The 13,680-nt window shown below is 41.3% G+C and overlaps 1 protein-coding gene across 1 annotated transcript; it reads left to right on the top strand.

Moving 5' to 3' along the window:
- Window positions 7,697-13,144, top strand: LOC109831632 (ubiquitin-conjugating enzyme E2 variant 1C-like). The gene is made up of 4 exons (XM_020398992.1): window positions 7,697-7,839; window positions 11,977-12,116; window positions 12,198-12,323; window positions 12,624-13,144. Exons 1-4 carry the CDS (start codon window positions 7,809-7,811, stop codon window positions 12,762-12,764), a joined length of 438 nt encoding a protein of 145 aa, XP_020254581.1. The 5' UTR covers window positions 7,697-7,808; the 3' UTR covers window positions 12,765-13,144.

Raw genomic sequence — 13,680 nt, 5'->3', positions numbered from 1 at the left:
GTATTGAGAGAATTTGAGAGAGAAATTGAGGAGATTTTGAGCAGTCCCTTCTAGGGTTTTGTGCATCTCTTTGAGAGGTAGTTGTGAGGGATTTGAGAGTTTGTTTGAGGGTTTAGATTGTGAGTGATTGTAAACCCTACTTGTATTCTCTCCCTCTATTAGTGGATCTCCCCCTCCTTGCCCCGTGGACGTAGGCAATTTGTCGAACCACGTAAAATTGGTTGTACTGCTATTTGTATGATTTGTAATAGCTTTTAGGTTCCCTCGACGCGCAGTCCTAAAGCTGACGAGAGGAAGAGCTAATATCTCACTTTGATGAGATATTAGGCTTCAGATTCTTGTTCCCTTTGAGAAATAAGAATTCTTATTGCGACCTGACTCTCTTGTTGTGCTGCCGAAGTGCTGCCGAAATTTCCGCTGTGCGCAACAAGTGGTATCAGAGCCTAGATTTCAGATCTAGGGTTTTGGAGTTTGGTGGAGGAAGATTCTTGTGTGAAGCTTAGTTCTTGGAGTTCTCGGCTTCGGTGGAGATAGCATTAGGAGTTGCCGTTGGAGATTTCGCTTTCCTCGTGTGGATATGAGATCTATTTGGAATCCGATCTAGGGTTCAGTTGGGTGGTTCCTAATTCTATCAAATTTGTTCTTTCTCTACAATTTGGAGTTAGTTTGCAATGGGAGAAGAAGGTGAAAACAGCAAATTGATGGCGAGTACAATACAAGTTGGTTTTCAGAACACTAAAATTAGTGTGGTGAAGTATGACGGCAAAATCAACTTTGGTTTGTGGATGAGCGACGTACAGGATGTGCTCAATGCTCAGAATTTGGAAGAGACCATCGTGGTCCACGAGAGGCCACCTAAATATGAAGAGGCGGTATGGGATAAGATGAATAGGAACACGTGTCGGGTGATCAGGTCCTGTTTGGAATAGGAACTGAAATATGATGTGATTGGGGTGACGTCTGGAATGAAGATGTGGGAAATTCTCAACAACAAGTATCTCACAAAGAGTGTTGAGAACAGGTTGCACTTGCTGCGAAGACTCTTCAGATTTCAGATGTCCAGAGGCACCTCGTTAGCGGCTCATGTGAACAACTACACTAAGTTATTGTCGGACTTGGCGAATGTTGATGAGAAGATATCGGATGAGTACAAGGCGATTATTTTGTTGGGCTCCTTACCCGATGAGGAGTATGATACCTTCGTGCTCACTTTGTTGAACGGGAGATCTTTTATCAGCTATAGTGAAGTGACTAACGCTTTGACAAATTATGATTTGAGGAGGAAGGACAAGGAGACTTCCCGTGCTATCACTTCAGGCGAGGCCTTGTCGACGAGAGGCAGAAGCCCATATACGAAAGGTGATAACAGAGGGAGGTTAAAGTCTAGAGGCCGCCACCAATTAACAAAGAACCAATGTGTATTCTGTAAGGAGCAGGGACATTGGAAGAGAGACTGCCCGAAGCTCAAGGAGAAAGAGAATGGCAAGAAAAAGGGCCCGAAGGCCAATGAGGTGAATATTGCGAAAGGCGATGATTCCGATGATTCGTGATTTTCTCTACTGATTACTCCGGAGGTGAACCATGTGGATGCATCAGATTGGATGCTTGATTCCGGCGCTACTTTTCATGTGACCCCTAGGCGAGACTGGTTTGCATCTTTTGAGAAAGTCGACGGGGGCGTTGTTGTCATGGGAAATGATCAATCCTGTGGCGTTTGTGGGATAGGTACCGTGCGGATTAGGATGCACGATGGAGTAGTCCGTGAGTTGAAGGAGGTGAGATTTGTTCCTCAACTGAAGAAAAATCTTATCTCAGTTGGAGCTTTGGAGGCGAAGGGATTCAAGGTGACTTTCGAAAACGCTGTAGCGAAGGTTACTAAGGGATCATTGGTGGTGATGAGGGGAGTCCGCAATCGGAATTTGTATTATCTGAAGGGAAGCACCGAGATTGGCCAGGTTGCTTCGGCTATTTCAGAAGCGGACATGAGCAGACTTTGGCACTATAGGTTGGGGCACACAGGTGAAAAGTCACTGCAGGTATTGAGCAAGCAGGGGCTATTGAAGGGAGCCAAGAGTGGGAAGATTGAGTTCTGTAAGCACTGTGTTCTTGGCAAGAAGACGAATGTGAAGTTCGGGACTGCCATTCATCAGACGAGGGGCATCCTGGATTACGTGCACACAGACGTTTGGGGTCCCACCAAGACTGCATCATTTGGTGGTAAACATTGGTTCGTCACTTTTGTAGATTACTATTCTAGGCGTTGTTGGGTGTACACCATGACAAAGAAGAGTGAAGTCCTAAATTTATTTGTAGAGTGGAAGAAGAGATTGGAACTGCAGACTGGGAGAAAGATCAAGATGTTACGATCCGACAACGGTGGTGAATATACTTCTGACCCTTTTCTGCAGCTATGTCGAGACGAGGGCATAGAGAGGCACTTCACGGTTAGTCATACACCGTAGCAAAATGGGGTGGCAGAGAGATTAAATCGGTCTTTACTGGAGAAGATCCGATGCTTATTGTCGCAGAGTGGTTTGGAGAAGATCTTTTGGGCTGAGGCACTTACATATACGAGCCACCTCATTAATAGGCTGCCTTCATCTGCGATTGAGGGGAAGACCCCTATGGAGATGTGGTCGGGAAAACCAGCACATGACTATGACCAGCTCAAGGTATTTGGATGCCCTGCATATTATCATATTAGAACTGATAAATTGGAACCTCGAGCTAGGAATGCCATATTTGTAGGATTCAAGCGTGGTGTCAAGGAGAGATGTCACTTTCGATGAGGCTTCTATCTTGAAGCTTCCCAGCTCTCATCAGGTGGAGAGCGATCCGACGGAGGAGATATCGCAAGTGGTGGAGATCGATGCAGCTCCACATTGTCCAGATGGTACAGTATTCATGCATGTGCCGACTGAGGTGACGCCAGGCGAGCACGACGGTGACACGGAGGATACGAGTACAAATGTGCAGGATCAGGAACCGACGGCTCAGGTACATGATTCTATTGCGGTTCGGAGACAGAGGAGAAACATACAGATGCCAGCACGGTATGCCGACACAGTTGCGTATGCACTTCCGGTGGAGAGTATCGATGAGTTGGTGCCTACTACATTCAGATAGGCCGAGCAGAGTTCGGAGGTTGATTCGTGGCAGGTGGCTATACAGGAGGAGATGGAATCTCTTCATAAGAACGATACATGGGAGCTTATTGAGCTTCCAAAGGGGCGGAAGACGAAGAAGGAGGGCATTGAGGGTACTCCATTGAGGTTCAAAGCTAGGTTGGTTGCGAAGGGCTATGCACAGGAGGAAGGTATTGACTATAATGAGATTTTCTCTCCGGTGGTGAAGCACTCTTCGATTCGGATTCTGCTAGCTTTGGTGGCACAGTATGGTTTGGAGTTAGATCAGTTGGATGTGAACACGACATTTCTTCATTGTGATCTTGATGAAGAAATATATATGACTCAGCCATTGGGATTTCGAGCTGCAGGGAAAGATAAGTTAGTTTGCAAACTAAAGAAATCGCTATATGGTTTGAAGCAGTCTCCTCGACAGTGGTATAAGCGATTCGATGGTTTTATGATTGGTCATTCGTACACTCGGAGCCAATTTGATCCTTGCGTATATTTTCGCAAGTTGAAAGGAGGTGCGTACATTTATTTGTTGCTCTATGTCGATGACATGTTGGTTGCCTCTATTTCCAGGTCGGCTATAGATGAGTTGAAAGTTCAGCTTTCAAATGAGTTTGAGATGAAGGACTTGGGCGAGGCGAAGCGCATTCTAGGGATGGAGATCGGCAGAGACAAGAAGAAGGGCAGAATTTGTTTGACACAGGTGGCTTATTTGAAGAAGGTTCTACAACGATTCCATGTTAGCATGGATACGAAGCCAGTTAGTATACCATTGGGAGCCCATTTAAAGCTTTCAGCTGGTCTTTCACCAAAGTCAGTTGAAGATCGTGAGTTGATGTCGAAGACTCCATATGCGAGCGCAGTTGGGAGCTTGATGTACGCTGTATGTAGGAAAAATTACAAAGAAGAGAATAAAGAAAATTGACTTGTATTCCTTTGATTCCGATTACAATTCGATTACAAAAGAGAAGAGAACGAATTTGATTCTCTCCTTTATTTAAAACTGGGTTCTTCACGGTGGCGATGGAGTGCCTCCCTCGAATGCTTGCGTCGAGTTTGCTCTCCGTTGACGATCCGATGTTTTGCTTCACTGGAACGATGTCTTCTCCTTACGATTCGACGCTGTGGAGAACTTGCGTGGCAAGTTCGAAACTCTTGATGAGTTGATAACTCTGAACGAGTTTTAACTCTTGAAAAAGAGTTGATTTGAACCGAAAGTCGGTTATAAGCCAAGGACAGAGGCTCCCTGTTGCTGAAGTTGAAGATGATCTTCGTTGGAAGATGATGCCGATCTCCTCAAAAGCCTGTCTCCAGTGGTCGATCCAAGCCAAGAAAATCCAACCTTGCTGCCGATCTCCCCGATCCGAAAAAAAAGGCCAGCCCTTAACTCAGTTGAGTTTACCCATATTTATAGGGAATTAAGGGGTGTAACCGTCCCCTTAATTCTCTCCATAGTGGGGCGGAAATCCCTCAAATCGTGGAGGGAAAACGATTCCTGTAACCGTTCAGCTCGTGTTTGAACGAGTCAAACGCCCACGTGGGCGTTCAGGATCCTAACTCCGTGTTTTAGAATTGAGACGCGGAGTTGGGTACTCGTTGGGTGTTGAAAAACGCGGGTCCGATCCCAGCGTTTTAATATTGTAACGCGGGTCCGACTCCAGCGTTTTGATGTTGTAACGCGGGTCCGACTCCAGCGTTTTGATGTTATAACGCGGATCCGACTCTAGCGTTTTTATGTTGTAACGTGGGTTCGACCCTCGCGTTTTGATGTTGTAACGCGGATCCGACTCCAGCGTTTTTATGTTGTAACATGGGTTCGACCCTCGCGTTTTGATGTTGTAACGCGGATCCGACTCCAGCGTTTTTATGTTGACATACGGGGAGAACCTCCGTGTTTTGGTGTTGATACACAGGGAGAACCTCCGTGTTTTGATCTTAGAGTGCGGTGATGAGTTCCGCGTCTTGCTTTGGAGAGATTATCAACAAGTAATCTCTTTTGTCATAGCGTTGCAAAGATCATTGTCTTGTAATCTTCGTCTTGGCTCCTTGAGAATATGAGAGTCGTCAGATTGTAACTCCCGATATTGATTGTGAATGCTGTTGAACTAGAGCTTTCATCGGTTGTCATGAAGGTCGTCAGATTGTAACCTTCAGCGATCTACGTGAAAGTCTTCAAATTGTAGCCTTCTGGAAGTCGTCAGATTGTAACCATCATCGGTGTTTGATAGGGGATAAGCTATCTATTGTGATTTTTAGACAGCCTACATACGCGATGGTATGTACGAGACCAGATTTGTCACAGGCAGTAAGCATGGTATCGAGATACATGCATGATCCGGGAGTGGGTCATTGGGACGCTGTGAAATGGATTTTGAGGTACATTCGAGGTACGCTCAATGTTGGCTTGGTTTATGAGCGGGACACTAAAGGTGGGCAGCTATGCATTGGCTATGTTGATTCGGATTATGCCGGGGATTTAGATAAGCGCCGGTCTACGACGGGGTATGTGTTCCCTTTGACCCGTGCACCGGTGTGTTGGAGATGCACCTTACAGTCGACGGTGGCTTTGTCTACGACGGAGGCGAGTATATGGGCAGTTACGGAGGCTGTGAAGGAGGCTATTTGGCTTCGAGGACTTTTGGAGGAACTTGGTATATCGCACTATTCATTGTGATAGCATGAGTGCTATCTATTTGGCGAAGAATCAGGTTTTTCATGCGAGGACGAAGCACATTGACGTTCGTTATCACTTCGTTCGGGATGTTCTTGAAGATGGCGATGTGGAGATTGTTAAAGTCCACACGAAGGATAATCCGGCAGATATGCTCACTAAGGTGGTTCCGAGCAACAAGTTTGATCATTGTCGAAACTTGTTGCACATTCGGGATTGTTGAGGCCGTTGGCGGCCATTTGGGTGAACTACGTTCGGCTTGATTCCTTGGGTAAGAGGATACGTAGGCAGTCTTTCAGATGCAGCCGGTTTGGATTAGTTGTTGTGGGTGAAATTGTTTGGACTCTCGTTCGGGTTCTCGACTTGTTATGGATTGAGTTCGTACTGGACACAACAAGTTGGGACATTTGGTTGCTTTGGTGTCGGCTCAGTTTTGGAAGAAACTTCACCAAGGTGGAGAATTGTGAACGAACGCGTTTTGTAGTGGGCGGTGGGCCAGACCACGTGAATGAAGGACGTGGTTTCCGCGTGAGAATTCGTTTCCATGTGAACGAATAACCCAAGGCCCACCCGAATACATCAATATATAAGCCTAGTTCTTTTTTTGTTTAGGTTGGTGTGCAAGGACTTGATTTTTGAGGCAGAGGGGAATAGCTTTGCGGCTACAGGTGTGCGACTGCAGAAAGAGATAGGCAAAGTATTGAGAGAATTTGAGAGAGAAATTGAGGAGATTTTGAGCAGTCCCTTCTAGGGTTTTGTGCATCTCTTTGAGAGGTATTTGTGAGGGATTTGAGAGTTTGTTTGAGGGTTTAGATTGTGAGTGATTGTAAACCCTAGTTGTATTCTCTCCCTCTATTAGTGGATCTCCCCCCTCCTTGCCCCGTGGACGTAGGTAATTTGCCGAACCACGTAAAATTGGTTGTACTGCTATTTGTATGATTTGTAATAGCTTTTAGGTTCCCTCGACTCGCAGTCCTAGAGCTGACGAGAGGAAGAGCTAATATCTCACTTTGATGAGATATTAGGCTTCAGATTCTTGTTCCCTTTGAGAAACAAGAATTCTTATTGCGACCTGACTCTCTTGTTGTGCTGCCGAAGTGCTGCCGAAATTTCCGCTGCGTGCAACAGCTCTCAGACCATCTGCACTACCCACGGCGGGTGAAATTTTTACTAGTTAAAGTGATACGATTTACATTACACGGGGAAACCATTTAACGATAGTAAGCACATTAACTTACACATGCAGTCATCCTTGTTAAGGGAAGGCAGGCTTGAACCATTATAAGAAAGCTCTACTTTGAACAAAGTTTACATGAATGCAGTGAAGAAGCCAACTCTACTGCCCAAATATAGTTGAGAGCATCCAATCTTTTGATACATTATGCACTGATCCTTATAAAAACATATTTTTAATACTATTAATAGTACTTTACATAGGTGAAATTTATTTTAAACTGCAGATAACCCATTTCATTTATATCTTCGGTAACAATTATCATACTTTAACTCATTCGTTAGCACTTAACACCTCTCAGTTTAACAAGGTAGAGAGGATTAATTGCTATACGTCCTCAAAATGTCAATATGTGAGTGTTAAGTACTTCTAATTAGATGATGTGGTTATCTGCAATTTTACCCTAAAAATGTTACCTCACATTTCCCTGTGCACATACTGGCTTTGGCATTTCTGAACCTGCAGACTGGATTCGGGTCGGGCATTTGGACCCGACCCTAACCCCTAACCGTATCCCCCATTTTCACGCATCTTACAATTTGCAGAAGGGGCTCAAAATTAAAGAAATTACATTCCCCTCAGGACAGGCTCTTGCATTTATCATGAATCCGAGGGGTTTTGTGCAAAGAAGCTATAAAAGGGGAACGAGCTTAAGCTCTTTGATTCGGTTGGGCTCTTTCTTTATTTTTCTGCCGATCGATTTTTTAGAATCTTCCACTTTTTGATCGAGAGAGAGAGATTCGAAGATCATTTCAATTGATTTACAATGGGGAGTTCCGCTGGATCCAGCGTCGTTGGTGAGATTTTTCTCTTTACCCCCTCAATCTTCTCCTTATTTCCTCAGATTAGGGTTTTGTCTACTGTACTGGATCATAGGTGAAACGTACGGATCTGTGAGAAATCGATCTCAGTTGTTCCTAAAATCTTAGGGTTTCGATCTTGTGCAAAGATTGGACTCGAATAGTTTGATGAATTTCTAGTATTTGTCGTCTCTGATGGAGATCTTAGTTTTGATGATCGAGTTCAAGAACTGGCAGGATGTTTATGTTATATCCTTGTATCTTTTAATTTTTTTTTGTTTTATTTTGCAGTAAATATCATAGTAATTTGAGGGCTTGGAGTTTAGTACCTCTTTCGGATATGATATATTCAAATAGTTGAAAACTGCTAGTTTCCTTGTCGGCGGAGTTGAGATTATGTTTTATGCTAGGTGAGGATGCCTTGTCAATTTTGGTTTGGAGTGTTTGTGGATAAGGATTTCTTGCTACCTAGGTGACCCGTGTGTTAGGAAAAGTGATATGTGATGCTGATGATGTGTATGGTCTTTTTACATGGTTTTTGAGGATGCTGGGTATTTTCCCATAATTGAGTCTGCCTTGAAATTACTAGTTCCTAATGGCTAATGATACTTGCATTATGCATTTTTTTATGATCCCATGTTGCTTTGTTTTAATTAATTCTCTGATTAATGGAATTTTAAAATTATAAGTTCCTGGTACTATTTCGTATCATGTAGTTGAATATAGATGTAACTCATAGTTGTTTGTAGACAAATTCACGATTGAAGTTTGTTCACAGGCTTCTTTTGTTAACTAGACGAGTAGTAATCATATGTTCTTGTCCGTTGCTCCAGACGTTTTTTCTAGTTTAGTGGAATTTGGAGGCTGCTGGTTTTGTGAGCTTGGAACGTTCTGATCTATATTCAACTGAATATGCTTTGTGGTCGTTTAAATTTAGATGTCGAACATTTACCAGATAGACAAGACAGATTTACATTTTTTTCCTTTTGTATTTTTTGGTATGCGCTGACTTGAAAGAAGTGGCATATGAAGAGACATTTGGGGATATGCGTGCTTGATCTTGGTTTTTATGTCGTTTGGTACCACCGTGATAACAGCGACAACAAACATTTATCGAATTCTGAAGATTGCGAAATATTAAGTCATTTTTCCCATTCTGCGGTACTGAGGACCGTTTGCATTGAATTACCGTGAATAAGTTAACATGTGTGCTTTGCTGAGGTCCATCTGCTCTCTTTGCTTGTATATGGCAATATGCATGCAATGGCTCCAGGGCACATGAATGCCATGTATGGATATGAGGTAAATTCAGTGACAGAAAGGCCTAGAGAAGAGTGATGCCAGGTGTTTGACCTTGCCCACTTGGACTCCATGTTTTAGTAGAGTGCCTGATTGATTTTTTATCCCACCTTTGCCTATGACTTAACATTGCAATATGATCCTAGGCTTATATTTAGCATGAAGCACTTATATTGACTTATCTCACAAATTTTGTAAAATTTTTCCGATTACTTCCATTGAAGCATTATCTTAAGGATAAAGCTTGACAACTGACTCACATTTAGTTTACAATTTTAGAACTATTCTAAGATATCACCACAATAGAAGCATTTCGGAGTTTCGTTTCTTCAAAAGGCATGTTTCAGATCTCCTGCTTGGGTCCGTTAATTGCAGCTTAAAGGTATCTGTTGATTGGAATGTACTTTTTCATCATTATATGCCTCAGCAAAGCCTTTCAACTGCTTGGGAGTTCTAGTTCTTTAGTTGTGGACACAGTGAATCTAAAAGAATCGAGGGTATTAGTATTCCATTCTTGCAACACAGAAAAAAATTGATTATATATTGATAACAAACTATAGCCACTTTCTTGATTGTTCTTCTCCAGTCAAACTTCAGCAAACATTTTTTCTTAATAAAGCATATAGTAATTAAATGTTCATTCAAATTTTTTATTTTATTCATGTCATCTCCATAGAAAGTGGTGGTCTGTCTCATGTTGTAATTTTAAATCAATTTTGCTTGTGTTTTCCATTGTCCTATCACTTATGTACAAATATGCACTTTACATGTGTATGATTTATCATTATTGTTTATTAGGTCCTTAATGATGCATATGATATGGCAATTTGCTTCGTTTACATGAAATTTTTACTTAAGCAGAACCATAACAGTTTTGATTCAGGAATCCTTTTATATGAAGGAGAATGTATTGCATTCTTAGGAACCAAGTCATTGAAAAAGACAGCACAATCTCGTACACAATTTTTACCCTCCCTCCCTCCTTCCCAATGTACCTATCTGTTTTCTGTCTCTCTGTCTCTAATGCGGGTATTGAGGTCACTTAACCTAATGCTTTGGGCAGGTGATATCCCCTCACCCCACCCCCAACAGAAACACATGCGCACATGATGCGAACACAACAGGCGGAACAAGGGGGGGAAAATACCCTTGAGGCATCAAACTGTGAATGGTGAGAAACAAACCCGAAGACCACTTACAAAGATAGTAATTAGCTAGCCATCTCACAGTTCCAACTTGGTAAAATTATCATGTTTAAGACGTGAAATTTTCTTGGCTTTTCATATATAAATAAATGGTAATGCCTCAAGACCTTTTATGGTCATGGCATCATGCATTGGTGCCATATAGATCTTTTGCAGATTACGCAGTTTTCATGATTGCCTTATTTTTCTATCTTAGCATTTTTAGGAAACCCATTAGCCTTGTCGGCCTCCTTTTTCCTTTTCTCCTAGCAATCAAGGCATGTTTGAAAATATTGGTCGTAGATCAGGTTCCTACCGTTGCAAATGATGCCATCGCCTATATTACATTGGTCAACTAGTACAGTCCAAAAAGCGAAAGACCCAAAGCATCCAGTTACACCATTAAATCACGGCATGAGACTGATAGCCAGTTGCAGTGAGCACTTTGTACCACTGCATTAGGACTGCCAGAGTTCCGACCTCCTGTCACCAGTTGTTACTGCATGAAATCTTGCATCTAGTGGAGGTGAAAATAGGAGCATCTACCTTTCACTGAAAAGAACAAGTTTCCTCCTTAAAAGGTAATACAAGATAAACTAGTCTCAAGTAATTTCAGAAACAGGTTTAGCTTTGTTTTGAAATATATGGGGACCCTGGTGATCTTTTGAGTTTTTTCGCTGTGAATGTTGGTATTATCCAGGGCTCTTCAGTATTTACCTTTGGTGTGCTTGTTTTTTAAAAAAATTGTTGGGTTCATCTGTATGTGTAGACTAAACTTTAATGGTAAAATCTAAGTTAAAGAAATTGAACTTAGTAGTCAAAATGTATGCAATTGCTAACCGGGTAGCCTCTTTGAGTTTGTAGAAGTAGCATATGTTAGTTGTAGCAGTCAAGTAAATATATGTGTAACTTTGATTGTTAGGAACCTTAAGTAGTTTGGAGCAATGTTCTTTCTGGGGATGTTTGTAATGCTTGATCTGATGATGTGCATGTACGTGTAATTTATGATATTAAGAAAATCTGAAGTTCAAAGTGAATTTATTGATAATATCGAGGACCGAAACCTATTTAAGGGTTTATTCGATATTAGTCCCTTAAACCTTTAATATGTTGAAATTAGTCCTTACATCATTGAATTGCTATAAGGTCCCCCAAGTCTTACAAATGGTTTCAAATCTAGTCCATCAAATCATTAAAATTTCCATTAGGTTCCTTAATTCTTATAAGTTGTTTCAAATTTATCCCTCCAATTAGGAGTAGCAGTAGGAAGATATAGGAACTGAGGCACCTAATAGCAATTTCCATGTTTTGAGGGACTAATTCAAATTATTAATGATTTAAGGGACTAATATCAAAAACCCTATTTTAATTGTGATTTGACAATTAATCTATAGACTATACACTTGCCATCAGCTGTGAGAAATTAATACAATTGAAGAATGTGAGTTGGTATAAGATGTCTGTAAACTTAGTGATGCACAAGAATTTGTTTGTTTGGCAATTTCCGCACCATGCAATACAACTACTTCATCTCCTCCCTTATTATCAAGCGACAAAATCTAAATTAAAACACAACTCAAGAACACACATTACCAAAACCTTATAATATGCATTCATAAATTGTTTTCATTTGCTTTCATTTTATATGTAGTTCCTCGGAACTTCCGGTTGCTAGAAGAACTTGAACGAGGAGAGAAGGGCATTGGTGACGGGACTGTGAGTTATGGAATGGATGATGGAGATGATATCTACATGCGGTCCTGGACAGGCACAATCATTGGCCCGCACAATGTAAAATCTTCTTACTGATTACAACTGAACAACCTTTAAAGCCTATAAACTTTTTATATGATCTCCTGCAATTTGCTGCAGTCAGTGCATGAGGGACGCATCTATCAGTTGAAGCTGTTCTGTGACAAGGACTATCCAGAGAAACCCCCCAGTGTTCGATTCCACTCACGCATAAACATGACTTGTGTCAATCATGAGACCGGAGTGGTAATGATCTATCTTGATATCATTTGTTCACGATCTCATTGACTCCACTATTTCCTTTGTATTGGGACATTTGCAATTTGAGTTTATGCACAATGAAATATTTGCTATGGATCACCAGTTTCCCCACAAGAGCAGTCTTTACCTTTTCCCCTCATTTTCTATTGTAGTATTGCTCACCAATCTTCGCAAACTAATGGCTTTATTATACTCCTGAAGGCTATGTCCTTACATGTGTACTACATCCTTGCAATTTTTGGGTTCATTTACTCTCTTAATCAAATTGTGGTTCAAAAATTGCAGGTTGAGCCAAAGAAATTCAGTATGCTAGCAAATTGGCAGCGCGAGTACACAATGGAGTCGATATTGACACAGCTGAAGAAGGAAATGGCTGCTCCCCACAACCGAAAACTAGTCCAGCCTCCAGAAGGCACTTTCTTCTAATTCGACGGAACCCCGTATGATTCTGATGCAGGCCTTTTTACGAGGGCAGATCTCATGAACTCGAATCTGAAGTCTTGGGAGGAAAGTCTCCATTATCTTTTAAGCTCCATCAGCTTCCTGCGTCTCAGGAAGTGGAAGTAATATGTTTGAACTGTAGAGTGGATTGAATGAGAACTGGGAAAACCTTTGCAAATTGTTCAGTGGTTTAAACATCTTCAATTTGAACAAACTAAAAATTTCCTGATGTCCCATTATTTACCTTGTGAACTGAAAATATTCTGTTGTCTTTGATTAATGATGGACATGTGCTTTTAGTACTTGATCACTCATACTGGAATCAAGAGTAAGAGTAGCTCAAATAGAGAGCTGGGGTTTTTATATGTTTTTTCTTATTACCCCTATGGTTTGATTTTTCCTAGGTTAAATGGTCTCTGGTAACAACTTGTTGGATGCATTAGTTATTTTATGTATATAATTAGCAAATTGCTAAGAGGAGTACATTATTTTTCAAGTGGTTGAGGTCTATGGAGGCTCCTTATTAAACAGTGTATTTGGAATTTTGTAGTATATGCTATAGCTGCAGTTGCAGTGTTGAACCTGCTCTTCCGCAAAGGAAAAAATGAATTTGTTTTTCTTATTATGATTCTCTTATATATATATACTACGCGGCCTCCATTTTTTATTTTTGCTGCAGTAATTCTGTATTTAATTGCAGTTTTAAGTGTTATAGTAATATTTTTAAAATGCTACGTATCCCGTCTGAGCTATAGGAATAATGCTACAGGTTTTATTGGAGCATGAATGGTGAATCTGGATTATCTTGTCAGTGCTACAATAATTATGCTATAGTAATTTGCTGTAGTATAAATAGTGAATCTTGAATCCTCTCATTATTATAGAAGAATATATATATATA

Source organism: Asparagus officinalis, chromosome 2 (genome assembly GCF_001876935.1).
Source record: "Asparagus officinalis chromosome 2, Aspof.V1, whole genome shotgun sequence".
In the NCBI taxonomy this organism is placed as follows: domain Eukaryota; kingdom Viridiplantae; phylum Streptophyta; class Magnoliopsida; order Asparagales; family Asparagaceae; genus Asparagus; species Asparagus officinalis.
Note: the sequence above shows the minus strand (reverse complement) of the source record. Positions and strands in the feature narration are given on the sequence as shown.

Excerpts from the sequence above, each read along its gene's own strand:
- LOC109831632 (XM_020398992.1), top strand. The coding sequence starts at position 7,809 with ATGGGGAGTTCCGCTGGATCCAGCGTCGTTG. Across the intron at positions 12,117-12,197 it reads CAATCATTGGCCCGCACAAT|TCAGTGCATGAGGGACGCAT; the intron begins GTAAAATCTTCT and ends AATTTGCTGCAG. Across the intron at positions 12,324-12,623 it reads TCAATCATGAGACCGGAGTG|GTTGAGCCAAAGAAATTCAG; the intron begins GTAATGATCTAT and ends CAAAAATTGCAG.